The 27,929-nt window shown below is 39.1% G+C and overlaps 3 protein-coding genes across 3 annotated transcripts in view; 1 reads left to right on the top strand and 2 right to left on the bottom strand.

The window, feature by feature from the left end:
- Window positions 1-27,929, top strand: part of PLD5 (phospholipase D family member 5) — a 488,282-nt gene that overhangs the window by 212,864 nt on the left and 247,489 nt on the right. The window lies entirely within an intron of this gene.
- LOC118886326 (phosphatidylinositol N-acetylglucosaminyltransferase subunit Y) lies at window positions 13,319-13,866 on the bottom strand. Its single transcript, XM_036835916.1, has one exon. It carries the CDS (start codon window positions 13,864-13,866, stop codon window positions 13,651-13,653), a length of 216 nt encoding a protein of 71 aa, XP_036691811.1. The 3' UTR covers window positions 13,319-13,650.
- Window positions 13,956-14,300, bottom strand: LOC118886321 (protein preY, mitochondrial-like). Its single transcript, XM_036835903.1, has one exon. The coding sequence runs from the start codon at window positions 14,298-14,300 to the stop codon at window positions 13,956-13,958; it is 345 nt and encodes a 114-aa protein (XP_036691798.1).

Here is a 27,929-nt window from a genome sequence, read left to right as displayed (position 1 = left end):
GAGTATACAACATAATGATTAAATATTTTTATAGCTTATACTCCATTTAAGGTTATTATAAAATATTGGCTATATTCCCTGTGTTGTACAATATATCCTTGTAGTTTATTTACTTTATACATATTAGTTTGTACCTCTTAATGCCTTAACCCTATCTGGCCCCTCCCCACTTCCCTTTCCCCACTGGTAACCACTAGTTCTCTATATCTGTGAGTCTGTTTCTGTTTTGTTATATTCATTAGTTTTAATTTTTAGATGCCACATCCACCTGATAACATACAGTATTTGTCTATCTCCATCTGACTTATTTCACTAAGCATAATACCGTCCAGGTCTGTCCACGTTGTTGCAAATGGCAAAACCCCATTCTTTTTTATGACTGAGTTATATATATAATGGGATGTATATATATATATATCTCACATCTTCTTTATCCATTCATCTGTTGATGGTTACTTAGGTTGCTTCTGTATCTTGGCTATTTTGAATAACGCTGCTGTGAACATTGGGGTACATGTATGTTTTTGAATTAGTGTTTTTGTTTTCTTTGGATATATACACAGGAGTGGAATTGCTGGGTTACATGGTAGTTCTATTTTAGAGAAACCTCCATACTGTTTTCCATAGTGGCTGCATCAATTTACATTCCCACCAACAGTGTACAAGGGTTCCTTTTACTTCACATCCTCGCCAATTTTTTTTTTTTTTTTTTTTGGCTGCATTGGGTCTTCGTTGCTGCGCACGGGCTTTTCTAGTTGTGGTGAGCAGGAGCTACTCTTCGTTGAGGTGTGCAGCCTTCTCATTGCGGGGGCTCCTCTTGTTGCAGAGCACGGGCTCTAGGTGCACGGGCTTCAGTAGTTGTGGCTCACGGGCTCAGTAGTTGTGGCTTGCGGGCTCTAGAGCACAGGCTCAGTAGTTGTGGTGCACGGGCTTAGTTGCTCCACGTCATGTGGGATCTTCCCGGACCAGGGCTCAAACCCGTGTCCCCTGCATTGGCAGGCAGATTCTTAACCACTGTGCCACCAGGGAAGCCCGCCAATGTTTGTTATTTGTGTTCTTTTTGATGATAACTGTTCTGGCAGGTGTGAGGTGTCTCGTGTTTTGATTTGCATTTCTCTAGTGACTAGTGATGTTGAGCATCTTTTCATGTGCCTGTTGGCCATCTGCATGTCCTTTTGGAAAAATATCTGTTCAGGACTTCTGCCCATTTTTTAATTGGGTTATTTTTTTTGATGTTGAGTAGTATGAGCTGTTTATATATTTCAGATATTAACCCCTTATTGTTCATATCACATTCAAATATTTTCTTCCATTCAGTAGGTAATCTTTTTGTTTTGTCAGTGGTTTCCTTTGCTATGCAAAAGCTTTAAAGTGTAATAAGGTCTCATTTGTTTATTTTTGCTTTTGTTTCCTTTGTTTTAGAAGACAGATCCAAAAAAATATTGCATCTATTTATGTCAAAGTGTGTTCTGCTTTATGCTTTCTTCTAGGAGCTTTATGGTTTCTTCTAGGAGCTTTATGGTATCTGGTCTTACATTTAGGTCTCCAACCTATTTTGAGTTTATTTTTGTATATTGTATAAGAAAATGTTCTCATTTCATTCTTTTACATGTAGCTGTCCAGTTTTCCCAGCACCACCCACTGAAGAGAATGTCTTTTCCTCATTGTTTATTCTTGCCTCCTTTGTCATAGATTAATTGACCACAAATGTGTGGGTTTATTTCTGGGCTCTCTATTCTATTCCATTGATCTATGTGCCTGTTTTTGTGCCATTGCCATACTGTTCTGATTACTGTAGCTTTGTAGTATAGTCTGAACTCTGGGGGCATTATACCTCCAGTTTTGTTCTTTTTTCTCAAAATTACTTTGGCTATTCAGGGAATTTTTTGATTCCATATAAATTTGAGGGTTATTTGTTCTAGGTCTGTGAAAAATGCCATGGTAATTTTGATAGAGATTGCATTAAGTCTGTAGATTGCTCTGGGCATTTTACCCATTTCTTATTCGCTCCTCCTTGTCTTTCCCCAGTTCTAAACTCCTTTCACTTACTTACAGCCCTAACCTTACTTTTCCTGAATCTCTGGTTAGAGATTACTTTAATTGAGAAATGGCATCCACCTGGTAAAACTCCTTCATCTTTCTTGCCAACTCAGAATCCCCAAGTGTCTTCACTCATCCTTCCCTCCTCCCATTTTTATTCAGAGGAAGAGATTTCTCTTGCCTTTTCCAAAGCTAACCATCTCTGTCTATGCCAATAATCTTGTGGAAATAAATTAAGACCAACCAAATTCAGAGCTTACTATAGTAAGGAAGTCAGTCACCATCAGTTGCATTTGGTAGAGGCTCGAAGTCAAGCAGAGGAGGGGGAAAGCTTTACAGTGGAAAAAGGAAGGCTTCAGGTGTGCCCTTATTGGAAGCTGTTGGCCTGGGGATGCTGGAGGTGAGCTAACTTTGTTAGAAGTGAGGCATCCTATGTGATGGACTAAGGGAGCATATTTATCTCTCTCTGGTTGATTCTAAGTTGGAAGCATGGACAAAAATTAAGGAAGCTATCAGTTATTAATCAAGTCCTGGTCATTTTGGTTGCAGAAGTTATTGTTTGGCTTTGTGGATTGTCACTAGAGATAGTAGTCTGACTTTCTGTATGTCTGACCTATACAGGCTGGATTCCTGGGCTAGTTATCATAGATAAGAGGTTGGTTTCTTGGTCAGGTTGCTGCACTTTGTGGGTCTGAATTCTGTTTTTATATATGATCTGGCTTTTGTCCATTCATATATTCAATTTCTCATACCCTTTTCATTGCCCACTTACAGAGACAGGCAATATTCAAATCTTGTTCTTTCTCATTTCCTACTCTCAGCTTTGGCAGAGAGTCATTCCTATGATTTCACCTCTACCTCTCGTCAAGTGATTCCAAAATCCCTAGCTCAGGCCGTGATTCCTCTCGTCATCTTCTCTCCTTGTGCACCAACTAGTCTAGCTCTTTCTACCCACACAGTGTTAATGTAGAGCACTTAGAACCTTGCTTGATATCAGTTAGGTACTCACGACATGCTGTTTTCTTTCTGTTTTGAGCCTTTACTCATTGTAAGGGTATTTGCATTTTCCCAGGGACCTGGGCTGAGATACCCCACCTGCATCTCACTCCTTTGCCCCCTTCCACAAATTCAAGGCCATTTCATCTCTTTAATGGCAGATTTGGCCTCTAGCTGGTGCTGTCAGCATTTCTATTTTTATGTTGTCCCATCAAAGATAAAAAACTCCCTGAGAACAAGGGTCGCCATCTGTTTTCCTCTCTTTGTGTCTTATAGTGTTTCACACATCAGGACTGAGCAGCTACTCTTTTTTGATGGGCAATAATTTCCATGTAAAAACAATGTTGTTAAAAAACAAAAACAAAAACAAAAACAAAAAAAACAAAAAAAAAACAATGTTGTTTTTAATACTGTTATAATACTGTTTAGTATTATTTAACAATACACTGTTCATTGAGATAATATGTACTATCTAGATAAATTTATTATCCCCCCATGGTGGAATTCATTTTGCGAGAATAACGGGATCATGAGAGAAGAAACTGAAGGTTATAGATTATATACTTAAAAATATGGAAGTGGGGTAGAAAAAGAAACCCGCTGAAGGATTGCTAAAATATAATAGAGTAATCTAACACATATTTTTTCTAACTAGCATTGAATAAATAATGTTTAATAATAATTGGGAATGGAAGATAAATGCTGAATTTTAAATGAAAGAAAAATCTTCAAAAATTTAAATATAGATATTTTTATGCTTCTGAACTCTTTCATTTGAAATGTCACTTATTAACATCTTAATTTCACCACTGAGTGAAGTAAAATTCAAATTTCCTGAATTATGAGAGATTTGATTAGCCCAGTGCCCAGGAAGTATTGTTTATATTCCCATAGTAAAAATCTAAAAGATTATTTTTAAAATAATGTTTTATCTTTAGCATTTAATGTTTAAAGGAGGAAATTCAAGAGAGTGCGATACTTCCTGATGGTCTATAATTACCACTTGGGAAGCAGCAGAAGCTAATTATTTCGGAGTTTTAATTTTAATGAAACTTAATATATGATTAACGATGTTGACATTTCCTGTTGCCAGGTTTTTTTTTGCAAAAACATTATTTGAATGTGTTATATATTTTTTAAAAAGTTCATTGAACCCTTCCAGGCACAGCCATATCTGATCATCATGAATGGCATTGGGCACAGAAAGCACAGCTCTCTTTTTCTTTTCCACAGATAGCCTGTTTCAGCTGCCTTTGCAGGAAGGACATCTCACAGTAATAGTGAAGAGCCCAGCCCTTAACCTGAGGCAAGGGGAACACTGACAAAGGGAGAGGGGAGATAAATAAAAAGAAAACCTAGCTGAATGTGCCTAGTGGATATTTTTATATTTTGTTTATAGACCTGTAATAAGAAAAACTTTGTAATTGGAACTTTCAATTAAAGTAATTGCCATGATTACAAAGAGTATACGGAGAAAAACAAAGTTTTAAAAGAAAAACCTGCTGAAGAATTCACTGGAACTCAGCTTACAAAGTTGCAAAACTTTTGAAATTCAGAACAGCTTGAAGATTTAGAAAGCATCACTGAAGACTGGGGTCATATTACAGAGTAGGAACTTTGAACTGTGAATCTAAAAGAAAAGTCTGCTGCAAGCAATCAAAGAGTCTGCAATTAAACCTCACCTGCATGCTCTAAGCTAGTTTTCAGATGTTATTCACACTCAGTGTAGCAGTGTGTTTGGACCACTAAAGTTAGGTTCAAAAGACCCGGGGTCAGTCCCGTTTCTGCCCCTTCAAGGAGAGCAGGTCCCTAAATGAAGCCTTAGTATTCTCATTTATAAATTGATGACGACTCTTCTTCCAGGCTGTTGTGACATGAAAGTCAGTTAATATATATGTAGAAAATGGCAAGCCACTTTACCAAGTGAAGCATTATATCGTTCACTTATTTTTTGAGTCACATTCACAAAGACAGATAGTACCCAGTGCCAGAAATATCTTTTTTTTTGGTATAAACCACATCTGGCGAGGCTTTGACTTTTATAAAAATAAAATAAAATAGAAATTGTAGTTTGCCAAAGCCATACAAGCCATTAAGAGGTTTCAGAGCCCTGGTAGAAGAGGTCGAGGTGCAGTGTGTGTGTGATGTCCAAGAGTGTGTGTGGGCTTAGCATCCAAGAAACCTGAGTATGCATCTCCATTTGGCCACCCACTATGACATCTTGGTCACTTAACCTGCCTGTGTCATCTGTAAAGTGATAGTGATGATAATAGTACATATACCGTAGAGTTTTATATAAAGTAAGTGAATTAAAATGTGCGACTTGGTTGACTAACAGGGAGAGACCTCTACAGTAGGTTGGAGATCTCTTCCCTCAAGATTAATCTACAAAACTCATCATCTTAGATTTACCTCAGTCAACTTTGCTTGTTTTATTGCTCCCATATCTCCAAGTTATTCCATTAGATTCTTGCCTTTTAAGCAACTGTTTATGCAATTGAAAAACTAATATATACAGATGACAAAAATATACAAATGCAGAGTCTTACAATGAAACCTAATCTCCCTCTTATTGCAGACCCTGGACCTCCTTGCTCAGGGGCGAACACTGCTGCCATGTTTTTGTATATCTTTCCAGAATTATGATTTTATATATGCCTATGTGTGTATATATATATATATTCATATATATACATATATTTATGAGTATTGTATATATCTGTATAACTGTCCCTTTTTCTCACAAATGGGAGCATATAGAGATAGTTTTGCATTTTGTTTTTGTGCTTTAAACAGTTTTTTTCTGGACCTCTTTACATATTAAGATGTATAGATCCATGGCTGCATAGCATTCATTACATGGGTATATAGTTAATCAGTTCTTTATTGATTTAATGGACATTTATGTTCTTTGGGGTTTTGTTATTTTAATAAGCAGTGCCACAATGGATATGTATGTATGTATGTATATATATGTATATATATATATATATATATATATATATATATATATATATATATATATATATATATATATATTTAAGCATATGTAGGAGAATATCTTTAAATTCCTAGAAATGGAATTGTTAGGTCGCAGGGTATATGCATTTTAAATTTGGATAGGTAGTACAAATTGTATTACAAAGGGTCTGTATCATTAAGATGTAAGATTACTTGTTTTATCCACTCTTTTTTTTTGTTATCAAATGATTATATGTATTTCTTTTCTTTTTTTTTTATTGGAGCATAATTGCTTTACAATGTTGTGTGTTAATTTCTGCCACACAGTGAAGTGAATCAGCCATATGCATACACACATCCCCTCCCTCTTGGACCTCCCCCTCCCATCCCACCCAACTAGGCCATCACAGAGCACCGGGCTGAGCTCCCTTTGCTATACAGCAGGTTCCCACTAGCTATCTATTTTAGCCATGGTAGTGTATTTATGTCAAACCTAATCTCCCAATTCATCCCACCCTGCCCTGCCCAGCCTGTGTCCACACATCGGTTCTCTATGTCTGCATTTCTATTCCTACCCTGCAAATAGGTTCATCTGTACCATTTTTCTACATTCCACATATATGCATCAATATACGACATTTGTTTATTTTTTCTGACTTACTTCACTCTGTATGACAGATTCTAGGTCCATCTACATCTCTACAAATGACCCAATTTCATTTCTTTTTCTGACTGAGTAATACTCCATTATATATATGTACCACATCTTCTTTATCCATTCATCTGTCAGTGGACATTTACGTAGCTTCCATGTCCTGGCTATTGTAAATGGCGCTGCAATGAACATTGGGGTATATGTCTTTATTATTTTTTTGAATTTCTAAATTTTATTTTAATTTTTTATACAGCAGGTTCTTATTAGTTATCCATTTTATACATATTAGTGTATATATGTCAATCCCAATCTCCCAATTCATCACACCACCACCCCCACTGCCACTTTCCCCCCTTGGTGTCCATACGTTTGTTCTCTACATCTTTGTCTCTATTTCTGCCCTGCAAACTGGTTCATCTGTACTATTTTTCTAGGTTCCACATATATGTGTCAATATACAATATTTGTTTTTCTCTTTCTGACTTACTTCACTCTGTATGACAGTCTCTAGATCCAACCACATCTCTACAAATGACCCAGTTTCGTTCCTTTTTATGGCTGAGTAATATTCCATTGTATATATGTACCACATCTGCTTTATCTATTCATCTGTCGATGGGCATTTAGGTTACTTCCATGACCTGGCTATTGTAAATAGTGCTGCAATGAACATTGGGGTGCATATGTTTTTTGAATTATGGTTTTCTCTGGGTGTATGTCCAGAAGTGGGATTTCTGGGTCATATGGTAATTCTATTTTTAGTTTTTTAAGGAACCTCCCTAGTGGCTGTATCAATTTACATTCCCACCAGCAGTGCAAGAGGGTTCCCTTTTCTCCATACCCTCTCCAGCATTTGTTGTTTGTAGATTTTCTGATGATGCCCATTCTAACTGGTGTGAGGTGATACCTCATTGTAGTTTTGATTTGCATTTCTCTAATAATTAGTGATGTTGAGCAGATTTTCGTGTGCTTCTTGGCCATCTGTATGTCTTCTTTGGAGAAATGTCTATTTAGGTCTTCTGCCCATTTTTGGATTGGGTTGTTTGTTTTTTTAATATTGAGCTTCATGAGCTGTTTATATATTTTGGAGATTATTTCTTTGTCCATTGATTCGTTTACAAGTATTTTCTCCCATTCTGAGGGTTGTATTTTCGTCTTGTTTGTAGTTTTCTTTGTTTTGCAAAAGCTTTTAAATTTCATTAGGTCCCATTTGTTTTTGTTTTTATTTCCATTACTCTAGGAGGTGGATCATAAAAGATCTTGCTGTGATGTATGTCAACGAGTGTTCTTCCTATGTTTTCCTCTAAGACTTTTATAGTGTCCAGTCTTACATTTAGGTCTCTAATCCATTTTGAGTTTATTTTATGTATGGTGTTAGGGAGTGTTCTAATTTCATTCTTTTACATGTAGCTGTCCAGTTTTCCCAGCACCACTTATTGAAGAGACTGTCTTTTCTCCATTGTATATCCCTGCCTCCTTTGTCATAGATTAGTTGACCATATGTGCATGGGTTTATCTCTGGGCTTTCTATCCTGTTCCATTGATCTATATTTCTGTTTTTATGCCAGTACCATACTGTCTTGATTACTGTAGCTTTGTAGTATAGTCTGAAGTCAGGGAGTCTGATTCCTCCAGCTCCGTTTTTTTCCCTCAAGACTGCTTTGGCTATTCAGGGTCTTTTGTGTCTCCATACAAATTTTAAGATTTTTTGTTCTAGTTCTGTAAAAAATGCCATTGGTAATTTGATAGGGATGGCATTGAATCTGTAGGTTGCTTTGGGTAGTATAGTCATTTTCAAAATATTGATTCTTCCAATCCAAGAACATGGTATATCTCTCCATCTGTTTGTATCATCTTTAATTTCTTTCAACAGTGTCTTATAGTTTCCTGCATACAGGTCTCCTGTCTCCCTAGGTAGATTTATTCCTAGGTATTTTATTCTTTTTGTTGCAGTGGTAAATGGGAGCATTTCCTTAAATTCTCTTTCAGATTTTTCATCATTAGTGTATAGGAATGCAAGAGATTTCTGTGCATTAATTTTGTATCCTGCAACTTTACCAAATTCATTGATTAGCTCTAGTAGTTTTCTGGTGGCATCTTTAGGATTCTCTATGTATAGTATCATGTCATCTGCAAACAGTGACAGTTGTACTTCTTCTTTTCCAATTTGTATTCTTTTTATCTCTTTTTCTTCTCTGATTGCCATGGCCAGGACTTCCAAAATTATGTTGAATAATAGTGGCGAGAGTGGACATCCTTGTCTTATTCCTGATCTTAGAGGAAATGCTTTCAGTTTTTCACCATTGAGAATGATGTTTGCTGTGTGTTTGTCATATATAGCCTTTATTATGTTGAGGTAGGTTCCCTCTATATGCCCACTTTCTGGAGAGTTTTTATCATAAATCGGTGTTGAATTTTGTCAAAAGATTTTTCTGCATCTATTGAGATGATCATATGGTGGTTCTTCTTCAATTTGTTAATATCGTGTATCACATTGACTGATTTGCATATATTGAAGAATCCTTGAATCCCTGGGATAAATCCCACTTCATCATGGTGTATGATCCTTTTAAAGTGTTGTTGGAGTATGTTTGCTAGTATTTTGTTGAGGATTTTTGCATCTATATTCATCAGTGATATTGGCCTGTAATTTTCTTTTTTTGTAGTATCTTTGTCTGCTTTTGGTATCAGGGTGATGGTGGTCTCATAGAATGAGTTTGGGAGTGTTCCTTCCTCTGTGATTTTTTGGAAGAGTTTTAGAAAGATGGGTGTTAGCTCTTCTCTACATGTTTGATAGAATTCACCTGTGAAGCCATGTGGTCCTGGACTTTTGTTTGTTGGAAGATTTTTAATCACAGTTGCAATTTCATTCCTTGTGATTGGTCTGTTCATATTTTCTGTTTCTTTCTGGTTGAGTCTTGGAAGGTTATACATTTCTAAGAATTTGTCCATTTCTTCCAGGTTGTCCATTTTATTGGCATAGAGTTGCATGTAGTAGTCTCTTAGGATGCTTTGTATTTCTGTGGTGTCTGTTGTAACTTCTCCTTTTTCATTTCTAATTTTATTGATTTGAGTCCTCTCCCTCTTTTTCTTGATGAGTCTATCAATTTTTTTTATCTTCTCAAAGAACTATCTTTTAGTTTTATTGATCTTTGCTATTGTTTTCTTTGTTTCTATTTTATTTATTTCTGCTCTGATCTTTATGATTTCTTTCCTTCTGCTAACTTTCGGAGGTTTTTTGTTCTTCTTTCTCTAGTTCCTTTATGTGTAACGTTAGATTGTTTATTTGAGATTTTTCTTGTTTCTTGAGGTAGGCTTGTATAGCTATAAACTTCCCTCTTAGAACTGCTTTTGCTGAATCCCATAGGTTTTGGATTGTTGTGTTTTCATTGTAATTTGTCTCTAGGTATTTTTTGATTTCCCCTTTGATTTCTTCAGTGATCTCTTGGTTATTTTGTAACGTATTGTTTGGCCTCCATGTGTTTGTGTTTTTTACGTTTTTTTCCCTGTAATTGATTTCTAATCTCATAGCATTGTGGTCAGAAAAGATGCTTGATATGATTTCAATTTTATTAAATTTTCTGAGGCTTGATTTGTGACCCAAGGTGTGATCTATCCTGGAGAATGTTCTGCGCACACTTGAGAAGAAAGTGTTATCTGCTGTGTTTGAATGGAATGTCCTATAAATATGAGTTAAATCTATCTGGTATGTTGTGTCATTTAAAGCTTGTGTTTCCTTATTAATTTTCTGTTTGGATGATCTGTCCATTGGTGTAAGTGAGGTGTTAAAGTCCCCCACTATTATTGTGTCACTGTTGATTTCCTGTTTTATAGCTGTTAACAGTTGTCTAATGTATTGAGGTGCTCCTATGTTGGGTGCATATATATTTATAATTGTTATATCTTCTTCTTGGATTGATCCCTTGATCATTATGTAGTGTCTTCCTTGTCTCTTGTAACATTCTTTATTTTAAAGTCTATTTTATCTGATATGAGTATTGCTACTCCAGCGTTCTTTTGATTTACATTTGCATGGAATATCTTTTTCCATCCCCTCACTTTCAGTCTGTATGTGTCCCTAGGTCTGAAGTGGGTCTTTTATAGACAGCATATATATAGGTTTTGTTTTTGTATCCATTCAGTGAGCCTGTGTCTTTGGGTTGGAGCATTTAATACAATCACATTTAAGGTAATTATCAATATGTATGTTCCTATGACCATTTTCTTAATTGTTTTGGGTTTGTTTTTGTAGGTCCTTTTTTTCTCTTGTGTCTCCCACTTAGAGAAGTTGCTTTAGCATTTGTTGTAGAGCTGGTTTGGTGGTGCTGAATTCTGTTAGGTTTTGCTTGTCTGTAAAGCTTTTGATTTCTCCATCGAATGTGAATGAGATCCTTGTTGGGTAGAGTAATCTTGGTTGTAGGTTCTTCCCTTTCATCACTTTAAATATATCATGCCACTCTCTTCTGGCTTGTAGAGTTTCTGCTGAGAAATCAGCTGTTAACCTTATGAGAGTTCCCTGGTATATTATTTGTCGTTTTTCCCTTGCTGTTTTCAGTAATTTTTCTTTGTCTTTAATTTTTGCCAGTTTGATTACTATGAGTCTTGGCGTGTTTCTCCTTTGGCTTATCCTGTGTGGGACTCTCTGTGCTTCCTGGACTTGGGTGGCTATTTCCTTTCCCATGTTAGGGAAGTTTTCGATTATAATCTCTTCAAATATTTTCTCCCTCTTCAAATGTTTTCTCTCTCTCTTCTCCTTCTGGGACCCCTATAATGCGAATGTTGTTACGTTTAATGTTTTCCCAGAGGTCTCTTAGGCTGTCTTCATTTCTTTTCATTCTTTTTTCTTTATTCTGTTCCACAGCAGTGAATTCCACCATTCTGTCTTCCAGGTCACTTATCTGTTCTTCTGCTTCAGTTATTCTGCTACTGATTCCTTCTAGTGTATTTTTCATTTCAGTTATTGTATTGTTCATCTCTGTTTGTTTGTTCTTTAATTCTTCTAGGTCTTTGTTAAACATTTCTTACATCTTCTCGATCTTTGCCTCCATTCTTTTTCCGAGGTCCTGGATCATCTTCACTATCATTATTCTGAATTCTTTTTCTGGAAGGTTGCCTATCTCCACTTCATTCAGTTGTTTTTCTGGGGTTTTATCTTGTTCCTTCATCTGGTACATAGCCCTCTGCCTTTTCATCTTGTCTATCTTTCTGTGAATGTGTTTTTTGTTCCACAGGCTGCAGGATTGTAGTTCTTGCTTCTGCTGTCTGCCTTCTGGTGGATGAGGCTATCTAAGAGGCTTGTGCAAGTTTCCTGATGGGAGGGACTGGTGGTGGGTAGAGCTGGGTGTTGCTCTGGTGGGAAGAGCTCAGTAAAACTTTAATCTGCTTGTTTGCTTATGGGTGGGACTGGGCTCCCTCCCTGTTGTCTGTCCGGCCTGACATGACCCAACATCAGAGCCCACCTGGCTCTTTGGTGGGACCAATGGCGGACTCTGGGTAGGCCCACACTAAGGAGTACCCCCAGAAACTTCCACTGCCAGTGTCCCCATCCCCACGGTGAGCCACAGCCACCCCCCACCTCCACAGAAGACCCTCCAACACAAGCAGGTAGGTCTGGTTCAGTCTCCTATGGCATAACTGCTCCGTCCTCTGGGTCCCGATGTACACACTATTTTGTGTGTGCCCTCCAAGAGTGGAGTCCCCGTTTCCTGCAGTCCTGTCAAAGTCCTGCAATCAAACCTGCTAGGCTTCAAAGTCTGATTCTCTAGGAATTCCTCCTCCCATTGCCAGACCCCCAGTTTGGGAAGCCTGACGTGGGGCTCAGAACCTTCACTCCAGTGGGTGGACTTCTGTGGTATAAGTGTTCTCCAGTTTGTGAGTAACCCACCCAGCAGTTGTGGCATTTGATTTTATTGTGATTGCGCCCCTCCTAGCATCTCATTATGACTTCTCCTTTGTCTTTGGATGTGGGGTGTCTTTTTTGGTGAATTCCAGTGTCTTCCTGTCGATGATTGTTCAGCAGTTAGTTGTGATTCTGGTGCTCTCGCAGGAGGGAGTGAGCGCACATCCTTCTACTCCGCCATCTTGAACCAGTCTCCACATATGTCTTTTTAAATTATAGTTTATTCATTCTTTTTTTTTTTTTAATAAATTTATTTATTTATTTATTTTTGGCTGCATTCGGTCTTCATTGCTGCACACAGGCTTTCTCTAGTTGTGGCGAGCAGGGGCTACTCTTTGTTGTGGTGCACAGGCTTCTCATTGTGGTGGCTTCTCTTGTTGAGGAGCCTAGGCTCTAGGCGTGCAGGCTTCAGTAGTTGTGGCATGTGGGCTCAGCAGTTGTGGCTCACGGGCTCTAGAGTGCAGGCTCAGTAGTTGTGGCACATGGGCTTAGTTGCTCCGCGGCATGTGGGTTCTTCCCAGACCAGGACACGAACCTGTGTCTCCTGCATTGGCAGGCAGATTCTTAACCACTGCGCCACCAGGGAAGCCCTGGTTTATCCATTCTTGCCAACTTTGTGTATTACCAAATTCTTTATCTTTGCCAATCTGATCAAGTAAAAAAAAGTGGTATTTATTATCTTTTTTTAAATTATGAGTTAGGTTGAAAATCTTTACCCATGTTTATGAACCATGTCTGTTTTTTTTGTTTGTTTGTTTTTTAAGATTTCAAATTAGTAACTTTTAATTATGAATGGGATAAGACATAAAGTCATCAGATGATGGCTGGGGCTATTAATTTCCAACAAGACACTCTGTTGAAATGTTTCTCCTGATACCCCAGGTATAAATAAGAACCTTCAAAAAACAAGGGCAGAACCAAAGTACAATAAAGAAGCCTCTGCAGCTTAAGCCTCCCCTAATCCTAAACCTCTGACAGAAGCTAGGCAAAGCATCTTTCTTGCACATTAAGTGGGTGTCCAGTATTTCCATGTAGTTGAGCTTTCAGAGGCAGACACTCAAGCCTATCATTAGGATATACCATCTTGGCTCTGGTTGTATTAATTATGCCTGAAGAGTTTAATACCCATCCAAGTCCAAAGGTGGAAGAACACATAAACGGGTATGGTGATCGGCAAGAGCAGACTGTAAAAGCACAGGCTGCTTGTGCTAGTGCAGCCCTGTGGGAAGTTTTCTTCCACGGAGGCCGAGTATAACAGCCCTGCTAACGAGACCAATGGAATAAGGACAGTCAACGTAGGAAGAGACAGAAACATTCTTCCCCTCCACCCGCCACTCTGACTTTTTAAAAGGTGGATGGTATTTAGAAAATTTAGTTGTGTGTGTGGTCGTTTTTACATATGATCTAATGCTGCTCCATTTCTTCTTGCTTCTTATTTTGATGTGTCATCCTAGCTGCCTGTGGTATCATATTAGGAATCCCATCAATAATTGGATAGGCTATTCTTAACCCTTCGTTAATCAATTCATTTGTCGATGCTTCATATCGGAGCGGCTTCTTGGAGAGCGGGCACACCAGGAACTCCAGCAGCGCTGGGTCGAAGGCGCGGGGTGGTTCCCACGTCCGCTCACTCTGGTCTGGGGATGGCCGCGACACCGACGTGTGCACACACCTCTGGGCGACTGCGGGCGGCTGTGCGCGTGTCCCCCGCAGCGCTGAGGCGAGCCGGCCGCAAACTCCGCGCTGCATGGCCCGGCAGCCCGCGACCGAGCCCCTGCGCGCCCGTGACCACCCGCGCCGCTGCAGGCGCTGCCCGGGAGTCCAGCCCCAGCGGCCAGGCCGCGCCCCCCGGTGCTCGGGAAATGCTGCCCCCCATGTCTGTTTCTTATCCGTGATTTGACTGTTTATGTTTTTTGTATAACATAGGAAAAGTGTGGCTTGATAGAGGACCCAGTAAAACACAGCAAAATATCTGAGACCAATGCAGTAATCATCATAATAATAGTAATAGTAACAAAATAAGTGACATCACATACAGAGCAAATATATTTTATCAGAGAGTTGTAATGAGATTTTTGATCCTTTCTTTCTCATCAGATTAGAAATAACAAGTTGTAGGACATAGTCACAAATAATTATTGTGTTTTACTTTTATAGAATGTTGAAAATTGATCATGTGTTTATCTATAAGATGAACTTTCACTGTGATCTCTTTGCTTCAATAACCATGACATTTACTACATGACATGAACCAGGCTTGTCCCTCATTATAAGTGAAGTACTTTATTCTGAGCATTCTTTTAGAAATATTACAGTCTGGGATATTAGGTTATCTAGCTATTATGCAGAAGCTTTCTTGTTTGTAGCATGCAGTTCTCAGTGATGGTATTTACTAGTAACTGAGGGTAGAGGCAGCTATTCTATTTTCATTTGATTGTCTCATTATCCTGGTAGTCAGTTCTTGTCACAGAAAGGACTTAGAACTATATTTCCAGCTCGTAGTGGACTGTGACCACTGTCACTATTTGTGACCCTCCACAAATGACCGGTTTTAGATATTATCTGGTTTTGTTATTGCAGGTATCACTTCTTGTATAGCAATATATGCCAGCTGCTATGTAAGGTATTTAATGTTATCTCACTGACTCTTACACTAAAGCAGATGTTATTATCCTTATTTTACAGGTGAAATGGTAGGTTCAAAATCATTAAATAATCAACCCATCTAGTAAGGGGTCAAGCTGGGTTCAAATCCAGGCCTTGCTTACTCTTTTCTTATTCTTAGCTCCAAGGGCCAGGTTAGGGCTGCTATAGTAAGGGCTGCCCACCTAAGTGGGGAGCAGTGCCATGACGTTCGCATACCTTGTCCAACCCCTCCACAGTATGGGTGAGCTTGTGTAGCTGTTTCCTCCAGTGCCCTGCTTGCTGTCAGCCTCTGCCTCCGTACTTTGCCCTTGTTTTATCCAATAACATGAGTATCTTCCATCACTAGACTTCAGCTGTTGATGCAGACCCACCTTTATTTTCTGCACAGACTGGAATGGGGTGGCAATGTTTAGATTAAGAGTTATGACAACAGACTGAGTATCTTGTGCCCTAGCAATGAGCCCCAGGATGGCATGTAAATTCTGAATCACTACAGTCTCTCACAAAGCCCATAGCTCTGGGCTTCCCTCTCTGGATTTTCCTACCCCAGAACTATCCCCTAATCAGGCTCTGGTCTTCTCCTGCCCCCTTCCTCCCAGCAGACCCTGGTCCTGAGGTCTCAGTGTGCCTCCTCCAGGACCCATAGTAGGCTTCGTATAGAGGAGGGGCACTTTCGGGGAACATATTGCTGATTTCTGAAACCTCTCCATTAATTTTACTCCAGAAAAAAAATCTGCTTCTGAATTTTGCAAGGATTTAAGGTATAAATCCTTGTACTGCATGTTTTTAACAAAATTCAGGCTTGGGTCAGGAATTATTTTTCTACACAATATAGAGACTAACTTTCTTGAGGACCTGAGGGATTTCTGCACAAACTTCTGATATGCATGAGATTCAAGTCCACTGCCTGCCATCTCTTGACATCCCTCCTTTACCAGTTTCCATGCTGTGATGTCAGTCTAAATGTCTTCCTGGGACCTAAAAGCAGCACACTTTCCTGGGCCTCAGGGTCTTCCTACCTTTCGCTTCCTTTCCTGGGCACAGCCTTCCTTCTTGTCTCCATTTCTTGGGTTTCACCTAAGGCCACCCCTCCTGCAGGAAGTTTGCCCTGGCCACCTGGGTCTGCTAGGTTACATCCTGAGTGGACCTACAATGCCCAGAGCTGACTGCTCCTATGTAATCCTCATTATCTACTGATGAATACCAAATATTAATTTATCCAGTCTCCACAGGAGGCTTATTTTACAAAATTAGCATCTCGAAGTCATTGAAAATCCCTATTAGCCAAGTGAACTATAAACATCAGTTTAACTTAGTCTGTAGTGTTGTGCTGAGCTCTTTTATATAAAAGCTTTTGTGAGTTTGATTGTCTTTTCTTTTGTATTGTTATATTTTAGAAAAGGGTTAGGAGCCATAGCTAAGAGAGGGACTCTTCCCCCAACTCCCCCTATACCCAGCCCCACCTAGTTTTAACATATTGGGAATATAGGACACAGTGCATTGTAGAGTTCCAAAAGTATTAACACCAAGTATCATGTATCTCTCTAAATATTCTTAGATGAGTGACTATTGACTTTGGGCTTTTGTTCATGATAGAAAATTAATGAAAGTTGAGTCAAGGGGTGTTTTTAAAAATGTAAGACACTCCCAATTTATGTGTAAGTCAATCTAGCCTGAAAGTATGATATTAAAGGATGACTACATTGCTTCATGTCTATTGTGTCTCTTTTCAGATTCAGGCATTAATAATTATAGTCTCAGAGGTCTCAATTTTTATTCTCTCTTGGGAGTCAGGGGATATTAAAAGGTCCCCTTCAGAGAACACTCTCTGTTTTGGCAGTTCTATGACAGGTTAGTTAGGATGAGACTTCTCAAGTGTGTGCTTTCTTATTTTTTTCTGATTGGTGTTTTTGGTCCTTACTACAAATCTGTTAAAGAAGGGAGCAGTGACATTTGTCCTTTGAATACATAGCCACCAAATTGTCATTCCATGTTTAATCCCAAGGATGTCATGGAGTGCCCACTTGAGATACCAAGTCTTAAATCACTGCACATTTATCTGTCTTTTCTTCTAGACTCTAAGCTTGTTGGAATGTGAACTCTGTCTTCTGAATATTTACATTTCTGGCAACTGGCACAGTGCTGGTACATATCAAATGTCCAAGTTCTGAGGATGGAAGGAGAGAAGAAATGCAATGCTGAGATAACATATTTGGCCCAGTGCCTTAAACACAGTTGGTGCTCACATAAGTGTTAATTGCTGGTAAAGTAGATAAATGGAAGAAAAAGAAGAAAAAACAAGCAATATGGGAGAGCGAAAGGAGAACTAGACCAGAGAAAGAAAAACTTTCGGTCTCCACTGAACTTGCTGAATAAACTTGAGAAAGTCACTTAATTCTTTCAGGTTTCTATTTTTCCATCTGTAAAATGGGGATATCATCTAACATGACTTCCAAAATCTTCTCTTCCTCTAGCAATTATATGAGTCTATGAAATCTTTTGGCAAAGACTGATATAGTTGATCATATATTTCATTAACATGTACGAAGAATGTCCAAATATTGGGTTGACCAAAAAGTTCACTCAGGTTTTTCCAAAATATGTTATGGAAAAATCCAAACGAACTTTTTGGCCAACCCAACATATCCACAGAATTTTTAAACTTTTAGGACTATCTGTCAAAGTTCAATTGATTATTATTTTTTTCAATTGGCCAAATATTTAACAGCCTACTTTGTGTAAGGACTGTGCTAACACTGAAGATACAAAGAGGAATTATCTGTTTTTACCACCAAGAGTGTGGTGAGAGGTGGACAAGTTAAGAAATAAGTGCACTGGGGCATAAAAATGCTAACATGAGCGATGCCGTTCCTGTTAAGAAGTCACAGAAAGGAGCAACTAACTCTGGAGGAATGACAGAGCAAGTAACTGAGTTTAAACAATTCCAGGCTTTCCAAATAAGGGCCACAGCGTGTGCAGAGATTTGAAGATAAAACCTAAATGTCCATTGACAGATGAATGGATAAAGAAGGTGTGATACATGTATATAGTGGAATATTACTCAGTCATTAAAAAGAATGAAATATTGCCATTTGCAGCAACATAGATGGACCTATAGGTTATCATACTAAGCGAAGTACATCAGACAAGTATCACATGATATCGCTTATATGCAGAATCAAAAAATGATACAAATGAACTTATTTACAAAACAAAAACAGACTCACAGATTTAGAGAATGAATTTATGGTTACTAAGGGGGAAGGGTGGGGGGGAGGGATATATTGGGAGTTTGGGATTGACATGTACACACTGCTGTAGTTAAAATAGATAACTGACAAGGACTACTGTACAGCACAGGGAATGCTGCTCAATATTCTGTAATAACCTAAATGGGAAAAGAATTTGAAAAAGAATAGATACATATATATGTATAACTGAATCACTTTGCTGTACACTTGAAACTAACACAACATTGTTAATCAACTGTGCTCCAATATAAAGTAAAAATTTTTTTTTAAAAATACATGACTTTGTCACTGAAAAGCAAGCATTTGGTTCTGTATGACTGGAGTGCAGAGTGAAAGTGAGGGAGAGGAGGGGATGAGACAAATAAGACTGTGACCACCATGTGGAGGTCATATGCACCATGACTAGGAATTTGGACTTTATTATGAAACTAATTGGGATCTGTTTAATGTTAACAAGAAAATAGACATGACTACATTTGCATTCTGGGGGGAAAATGTTAATATGTCCAATGAGTAATCAGTTTTTACTCAAAGCATGATCCTAGATGCCTGTTTTAGAATCCCCCTGGGTGCTTGTTAAAATGCATATTCCTAGGTTGGAATCTAATCCTATAGAATCAATTTCTGTGGGTTTGACTTGGAAACCGACATTTAAAGAAAAACCCTCTTACAACGTATGCAGCTTAAAATGTAGGAACCACTGGCCAAGTAAATCAAGAATAAATGGCAGGGAACTCAGAAGAACACAGATTTTGGAGTCAGATAAACCTTGAATCTCAGCTCTGTCACTTAGTAGTTGTCTTATCACAGCCAAGTTACTTAGCATCTCTGAGGCTGAGGTTTTTCCTTCTATAAATGGGTTTAAAAGTACCTACCTCATAGGGTTTCAGTCAAGAATAGCTGAGGTAACATATGTCAAACACTAACGTGTTTGGAGGCATATTGGAATCACCTGGAGAAGTTATTCAAACTCTGTACTCCCTAAGATTCTGGCATGGATTATAAAGGATTCAAGAAACTTCCCAGATGATTTTGGTTAGTAACCAATAGGAATCATACAGAATATATTAGCTCTCCTTTCCCTAAGGTGGTGACAGTGAAGGTATAAAAATGGGAAAATTTAAGAGATTTTTAGAAGAGACAATATCCAGGATTCAGAGGAATTGGCTAAGTGATTCTTAAGTTTTTAGTTTGCATGGCTGGTGGTGCCCAAACATAGCTGGAGAATGCAGTTCTGTTTTGAACATGGTGGTGTCTATGGGTCATCTAAGTGGAGATGTTTAGAAACTAGTGCTCACTAGTGGACAAAGGCCTCAGGAAAAAGCCTGCGGAGGTGATAAAGAGCAGGCTATCAGTGGTGGCATGATCCCCCAGGGATGGGATGGAGGATAAAGAGGGGCCTCATGGCTCACTTCCATGTCAACACCGAAGTTTTCAGAAAAATATCAAGTTAACGAAATTGAAAAGAAATGAGAGTAGGAAGAGAAACAGGAGAGGGTTTCATTTTAGAAACAAACAAAAGAGAGACTGCCCCACCGTGAAATCAAGTAAAACTGAAAGTTTCTTTAAAGCAGGAAACTTGTCTTACCAATGCTGGGTGCTCAAGTCATGGTAGTTGGTCACCTGGTGCATGGATTCGATAGAAACATTGGTGTCTTTGGGTTTATACTTGTACCTGAAATACCCCATGAAGCTTCAGAGGCAGCTTCAGAGGCAGAAATACCCCATGAAGCTTCAGAGGCATGAAGCTTCAGAGGCAGAAATACCCCATGAAGCTTCAGAGGCAGAAACACTGCTCCTTGAGTGGGAAGAATACATCCAAGCATCTCTTGTTCTTGAGAACTATTTTATACAAAGAGTTGATATTGGTAATCTAGAGAAGTCTGTGTCCTCTGGAGAATCAAAATGATTGTTTTTAGTACAAAAACAAGACCCACTCCTAATGATTTCCTCTTTAGTTAGTTATTAACGATAGAGTAGTCACTTACATCTTTATTCCTTGATAAATTTTTACTGAGGGAAGGCATCCTTCTATGGAGTAAGAACATTTAGGGATAAAGGAATTTACATTAGGAAAGTTAAAATTCTGAGTATTTGAACTCCATATAGTGGTTTATAACAATTGTAGTGCATGTTAAAACTCATCACTTTGCAATTCTAAGGATGATGTTCTTTTGCCTCCTATTAAATTTGAAATATGTAGCTTTAACGAGCATTTTCATTGAGTCAGCATATTTGAAATTCCCTATCTTGAGTTTTATTATTCTGAGTTAATTCATTTAAAACTGTTACCAAATACTGAGAGATTGTTAGACATCGTGCTGTTCAAGTGCTAATACAAAGAATTACAACTCACTATATTTCAAGTTTGAAATAGTAGATACTAAAGAAGTCTAATTTATGTTGTCAGGAGATTATTTGATTCACTCACTTATTTACTCAAGAACTACTTATAAAGTAAATGAGCTATGTGCAGTCATATTTTTAAAAAAACTTGTCTCCAAAATATACAAACAGCTCATATAGCTCAATATCCAAAAAAACAAACAACCCAAATAAAAAAATGGGCAGAAGACCTAAATGGACACTTCTCCAAGGAAGACACACAGATAGCCAAAAGGCACATGGAAAGATGCTCAACATCACTAATTATTAGAGAAATGCAAATGAAAACTACAATGAGGTATCACCTCACACTGATCAGAATGGCCATCATCAAAAAGTCCACAAACAATAAATGCTGGAGAGGGTATGGAGAAAAGGGAACCCTCCTACACTGTTGGTGGGAATGTAAATTGGTACAGCCACTATGGAGAACAATATGGAGATTTCTTAAAAGACTAAAAATAGAGCTACCATATAATCCAGCAATCCCACTCCTGAGCATGTACCCAGAGAAAACCATACTTTGTAAAGATATATGCACCCAATTCATTGGAGCAATATTTACAATAGCCAAGACATGGAAGCAACCTAAATGTCCAAGACAGAGAAATGGGTAAAGATGTGGTACATATATACAATGGAATAGTACTCAGACATAAAAAAGAATGAAACAATGCCATTTGCAGCAACATGGGTACACCTAGAGATTATCATACTAAGTGAAGTAAGTCAGACAGAGAAAGACAAATATCATATGGTATTGCTTATATGTGGAATCTAAAAAAAATGATACAAATGAACTTATTTACAAGACAGAAAGAGACTCACAGACATAGAAAACAAACTTATGGTTACCAAAGGGGGTGGGGGAGAAGGATAAATTTAGGAGGTTGGAATTAACATATATATACTACTATATATGAAATAGATAACCAACAGGAACCTACTGTATAGCACAGGGAACTATACTCAATATTTTGTAATAACCTATATGGGAAAAGAATCTGAAAAGGAATATATATATATATAACTGAATCACTGTGCTATGCACCTGAAACTAACATGATATTGTAAGTCAACTGTATTTCAGTAATAAAGAAAAACGTTGAAAACCTTTTTTAATAAAAAAAAAGTTGTATAAAAGATGGAAAGAGATACCTAATAACGAAAAGAGAATATAAGCAAATGTCACTTTTTTTAATTGTACAAAATTTTAAGCAGAGGATGAACTGTACTTTTTAGTTTTTTGTTTTTTGTTTTTTTTATGGCTGTGTTGGGTCTTCGTTTCTGTGCGAGGGCTTTCTCTAGTTGCGGCAAGTGGGGGCCACTCTTCATCGCGGTGCGCGGGCCTGTCACTATCGCGGCCTCTCTTGTTGCAGAGCACAGGTTCCAGACGTGCAGGCTCAGCAATTGTGGCTCACGGGCCTAGTCGCTCCGCGGCATGTGGGATCTTCCCAGACCAGAGCTCGAACCCGTGTCCCCTGCATTGGCAGGCAGATTCTCAACCACTGCGCCACCAGGGAAGTCCAGTTTTGTTATTTTTTTCCCCAAGCTAGAATAAGGGATGGGGAGGGATCTAACATTAATCTAATATTGGTGTATGTCAGGGAGTGTAAATAAACAGTATATTTCCCAATGGAATTAGGCTGAGAGAAGTCAAGGAACTTATCCACACACAAACAGGGGATGGCTACCCAGCAGGAATCCAGTCCCTGACCCTCAGGACTCCAGGACCACCCCATGATTCTAGCCCAGGGAAGACCAGTTTTGAGCTACCACAATCTTATCCCTAGTTTGCAAATGCTTAGCGGATGGTTTTGTCTTTCAGAAACCAGTAAAAATCCTTTCCGGCAAACACTTTTGAAAAAGCAGGGCATGAACAGTATGAGTAATTTGATTTCTGATCAAAAATGCTTTATGACTATAATGAATTTTCTGGCTTACATTTGGCTCTTGAGATATCAAAAGAGTTCCCAGAAAGTTCTGAGAGTTGCAGAATGGGCAGGTTTGGGGTGCAGCTCCCCAAAGTGTAGGTGTGTGCATGTATTCTGCCTGTTGGTCTCTATATCACTCTGGTTATTCTGTTGCAGGAAGGGGGACCCCTTCCAGGGCCTGAGAGTGGGCTTTTGTATGACACAGAAATGAATTGTCCAAGGAGACATGTGTGCAGACAAAGCAGGAGAGTTTATTGGGAAGGGGCGCCTGGGCAGAGAGCAGCAAGGTGAGGGAACCCAGGAGAACTGCTCTGCCACGTGGCTCGCAATCTCAGGTTTTATGGTGACAGGATTAGTTTCCAGCTTGTCTCTGGCCAATCATTCTGACTCTGGGTCTTTCCTGGTGATGCACGCATTGCTCAGCCAAGATGGATTCCAGAGAGAAGGATTCTGGGAGGTTGGTAGGACATATGGACTGGACACTCCTCTCTCCTTTCGACCTTTCCTGAATTATTCCGGTTGGTGGTAGCTTGTTAGTTCCGTGTTCCTTACCAGGACCTCCTATTGTAAGATAACTCATGCAAGTGGTTACTGTTGTGCCTGGCCAGGGCAGGTGGTTTCATTCAGTGGTTCCACTAACAATTCCAGGGCACAGGAGCCTTGAGTCCTGGCCTGAGGAAATGTGTAAATGATAGCAAGTGGTGGGGTTTGTGAAGAACCAGAGCCCATGCTTGCTGGCATGAAAGGATTCAAATGTGTTATTTTTTTAAAAACACCATTCAGTCCTCCTGTATGGAGTCAGACCCATAGACCATTACTTGGATTCATGCTTCCCGGTTAGAGCAAGTTGGTATGTAAAGGAAGTTAATTCAGAATTTAGAGAGGGTTGGCAGATAATAAACTAGAGTTTGTGCTTGTTTTATGAAGGATTTAGGAGGACATTTTAGATGTATAAGATGTTTTCCAGCTTTATGCTCAGTAAATGTTTTATTAGCACTAAGGATGTACTCCACAAATTCACTTACAGTCAGCCCTCCATATCCAAAGGTTCTGCATCTGCAGATTTAACCAACCAAGGATTGAAATATTCAGAAAGGAAAAAAATTCCAGAAAGTTCCAAAAATTGAAACTTGACTTTGCAGCGCAATGGCAACTATTTTTCATAATTAATTAATTAATTTTTGGCTGCGTTGGGTCTTCGTGGCTGTGTGTGGGCTTTATCTGGTTATGGTGAGCGGGGGCTACTCTTTGTTGTGGTGCATGGGCTTCTCATTGCGGTGGCTTCTCTTGTTGGGGAGCACGGGCTCTAGGTACACAGGCTTCAGTAGTTGCGGCATGTGGGCTCAGTAGTTGTGGCTCACGGGCTCTAGAGCACAGGCTCAGTAGTCGTGGCACATGGGTTTAGTTGCTCCGCGGCATGTGGGATCTTCCTGGACCAGGGATCGAACCCGTATCCCCTGCATTGGCAGGCTGATTCTTAACCACTGTACCACCAGGGAAGTCCCCACAATGGCAACTATTTACATAGCATTTACACTGTATTTACAGCTATTTACATAACATTTATAGTGTATTAAGTGTTTATTTAAAATATATGGGCAGGCATTTGTAGGTTATATGCAAGTACTACACCATTTTATATATGAGACTTGAGCATCCACAGGTTTTGGTACCAGGCAGGTCCTGGAATGACTGTCTTTGTTTTAAGCAAAGAGCCATTGAATCCTTTTTGCTTAGCATGCAGGTTAGCTTTTTAATGGAAATGTAGTACTGGATTTGATCATTGTAATGAAACCATCTTGCTTTTTACTCACCTGATCTGACATTATCTAGGTTTATTCCCACATCTTGGATTTGGACAGAGAGCTCTTTTTATAATTTAACTGGCTCTCATTTGCCTAATGGCAATGGTGAGGGCTGCTGCTTCAAATGCATCTACAAGGAGTCGCTCGGTTGAGAGGAGAGAGCGAAATTGAAATTGGTCATGGTTGCTTCTCTCTCTTTCAGATTTGACTTTTCATTTTAGGCATGTGGGGAAGATAAAGATTTTAATGCTTGAGTGCAAAGATCTGACTCTGCAGGGGTGTACTTACTCTCTTTGTTGAAACATAATGATTTCACAGTATCCTGCCTTGAGCACTGCATTTGTCAACTTAACTTCTTCTTTCATCAAGTCCTCTGGCTTTTGTGCCTTCTCCTTACCTGCGTCATTATCTTCTGACCATCTGGGAAACCTCTGATCCTATGTGCAGAGTCCATTTAAATATTTTAGTGCTAGAAGAGTGGAAACCTTGTAAAATGTAAACTTTTTGTACTATTACACTGGGAGGAAAAATAAATGTTTTAATGTGCTTTCCTGCTGCGTTAGGATTTTAGAGTTAACAGGCTTTGCATATAGAATTCTGAATGGGGACAGCAGCACCAACACACCTAGAGGAATTCCAGGAAGGCTTGCAGGCATTGTCAGCAAAAGGGACGGGAGGAAACAATCTGTGTGTTCCCTTCATCATCCAGCAACCCTGCTGGAGGTCAGGAAGGCATGTTTATTCTCCCAGGGAGCAGAGTGCCCTGCTGGTGTGTGTTTGGCAACCCTAGGAATGGGTTTCTGTTTTAAAGGACATGCCATTAGCCTTGGGATGTCAGAACCCATGGATAAATTGAGGGAGGTGACTATCAGGTGCCACCTTTGGAAACTACAAAAGAACACTAAGTTAAAGGGAGAGCAATGAAGATAACTGAAGATATAAATCAACCAGCTTCACCTTTGCAAGCTGTATATATTTAATATTTTATATTTCAAGGAAGTGAAAAGCCCTTCATTTTGTGAAGGTACCAGTGTCATCAACAGCCAACTAAGTTTTTTTCCTTCTCCCTTTTTTCATTTTCCTCCTTTATCAACAGTTTTCTCTTCATTAAATGAAGAATAAAGCAATTATTTTTAGCACACAAAAAAAGATTTCTGTTCATCAAAATACTAATAACAGTAATTTACTATAGTATCAAATCTTTTACTTATTCAACAACTATTTATTGAGTACTTATTAACTGTCAGGGATGGTTAGGCATTGTTCAGTGGGACAGAGAGAGAGAGAGAGGGAAAGAGGGAGAGGCTTGCCCTAGTGGAGCTTAGATTCTAGAGGGAAGACAACAAGACAGATAGATAGACAAACAGACAGATAGATAGATAGATAATTTTTAGAAACTGATGAATGCTGTGGCAAGAAGAGAACACAGCAGGATGAGAGCAGTAGGGAACAGGGAGAGGGAGGTGCTGGTGACAGCTTTCCTCAAGCAGCCCTCATGGAGTTGGTGAATGCTGGACAAAGACCTGAAGGAGATAGACACCTAAAGGAAGAGGGTTCCAGGTGGAAGGAGAGGGTGGAAGCACACCTGCCATGTTTGAGGAATAGTAGCAAGATTGTGTGGCCAGAGCTGGGTGAACTAACACGTCCATTAAATGAGATCATTTATTCTAAATGTGTAGTGTGTCCCTGGCACATAATCAAGGCTCCAGAGCTGTGAAAACTCCACTCTGCCATCAGCCAGCTCTTACCCTGCTCCCACTCAGCATAAGTATAGATACTTTCTAAGATAATCCAGGTCCTCTGTTGATTTTCTAGGTGGTTTCCCGGGCTCTTTGGGACATTGGCATTTGTCATGACAGTGCCTGTGTTCTGTCACTTTACATTGCACAGGCGATCTCATCCATATTTTGATGAGAAGAGTGTCTTTCTGCCTGTTAACCACAGCGAGGTTTTATAGTGACAAAAGAGAGCCCCTAAATGTCTGATTATGGACTATTTTATCCTACTCCAAGTAGTGCAGATGAATCAGTTTGAGAATCTCTGATGGGAGAGAATTTTTCCTGCTGCCTTGTGTCAGCCTTTGAAGCAGTGGTTCTCAACTTAGCGGCACACAAGAAATATCTGGAGAACTTAAATAAATAAATAACTGCTACCCAGGACCCACCCCAAGCCAATTAAATCCCAGATATTTTATTTTAAGCTCCCCGGGTGATTCTGATGGGCCACTAGGGACAGGAACTCCTGTTCAAGGGACCTATAGGTTGGCGCCAAGTATATTTATCTTTGTCTTATGCTTTGGCTTTTGCCTCTTTGTATTATCCTGCCTCCCAAGGTCAGAAGACCTTGAAAACTTTCTACCCATGACTCTTCTCAGTCTTCTCATCCCAGCTTAATTTATGACTGGGTTGCAAACTTCTGGTTCAGAGGCAGAGCTGGTTCATGACCAAGCTTTCGTCTGTCTGTGGCATCTTTCTCAGATGCTCAGGTTGGGAGATAACTATTGAGATATCCGTATGAGGGGCTGCTGAGTGAGGAGTGGTCAGCACACGCATCCCCGAAGTCTTGGCCAGCTCTGCCTCACTGCCTCCAGCACTTCCTTCACGCCAGTTAATCATAATGCTTCCATTTTCATCAGCAGCTCTATGTATAAGTATAGATTTAGAATGTGCTTTAAAAATTGTCTGCGAGTTACATATTGGAGCTTTATTTCAAGTGACACTGTTCAACATGAACCCCCAATTGACCCACTTAAAATAAAAAATTATCACCTACAGCGTAATACCATAAATAAAGGGTATATTAAATTTTTGGTACTTACATCTCAAACATATTCATACATATCAGTATGTGTGCATATACATCGTTGTATATTGTATATATTTATAAAATATATATACACACATATATATATTATGGCAGGTATATACATATATACAGACTTATGTATATGTATGTGTTTGTGTTAGTGTATATTTATAGAAATCATCTATGATCAACACAAATATAAATTAGTCTGAAGGTCAGCTGACCTTTCTGGAGAAAGACTGTTTTTATCCTGGGATTGTGTTCTTTTTATTGGGGAGGAGGGATGTTAAAATGATGTTATATTGAACTTGTAGGATTATTTTCCTTGACAAAATAAAAAGTGGGCAATTCAGTGTTATCCCAAGGTTATTTTTCTTTAATTTTACTGTGTATGATATTAAAACCTAGTAACTCCAATTTAGGGCTGAAGACTTCTGTATTCCAGGAGGGTTTCTCTGGAGCACCTCCGGGGACTTCTTGGTTCAGAGTCTGAGCCCTTCAGGGCCACCCAGGGGATTCAGCTCAGCAGAATAGACTCATTTGCTTCCACTC

This window comes from Balaenoptera musculus, chromosome 1 (assembly GCF_009873245.2).
Source record: "Balaenoptera musculus isolate JJ_BM4_2016_0621 chromosome 1, mBalMus1.pri.v3, whole genome shotgun sequence".
NCBI classification, from domain to species: domain Eukaryota; kingdom Metazoa; phylum Chordata; class Mammalia; order Artiodactyla; family Balaenopteridae; genus Balaenoptera; species Balaenoptera musculus.
The sequence above is the reverse complement of the archived record's forward strand: the minus strand, read 5'-3'. Positions and strand labels throughout refer to the sequence as shown.

Coding starts and splice junctions, on each gene's coding strand:
- LOC118886321 (XM_036835903.1), bottom strand. CDS start 14,300: ATGCAGCGCGGAGTTTGCGGCCGGCTCGCCTCAGCGCTGCGGGGGACA.
- LOC118886326 (XM_036835916.1), bottom strand. CDS start 13,866: ATGTTTCTGTCTCTTCCTACGTTGACTGTCCTTATTCCATTGGTCTCG.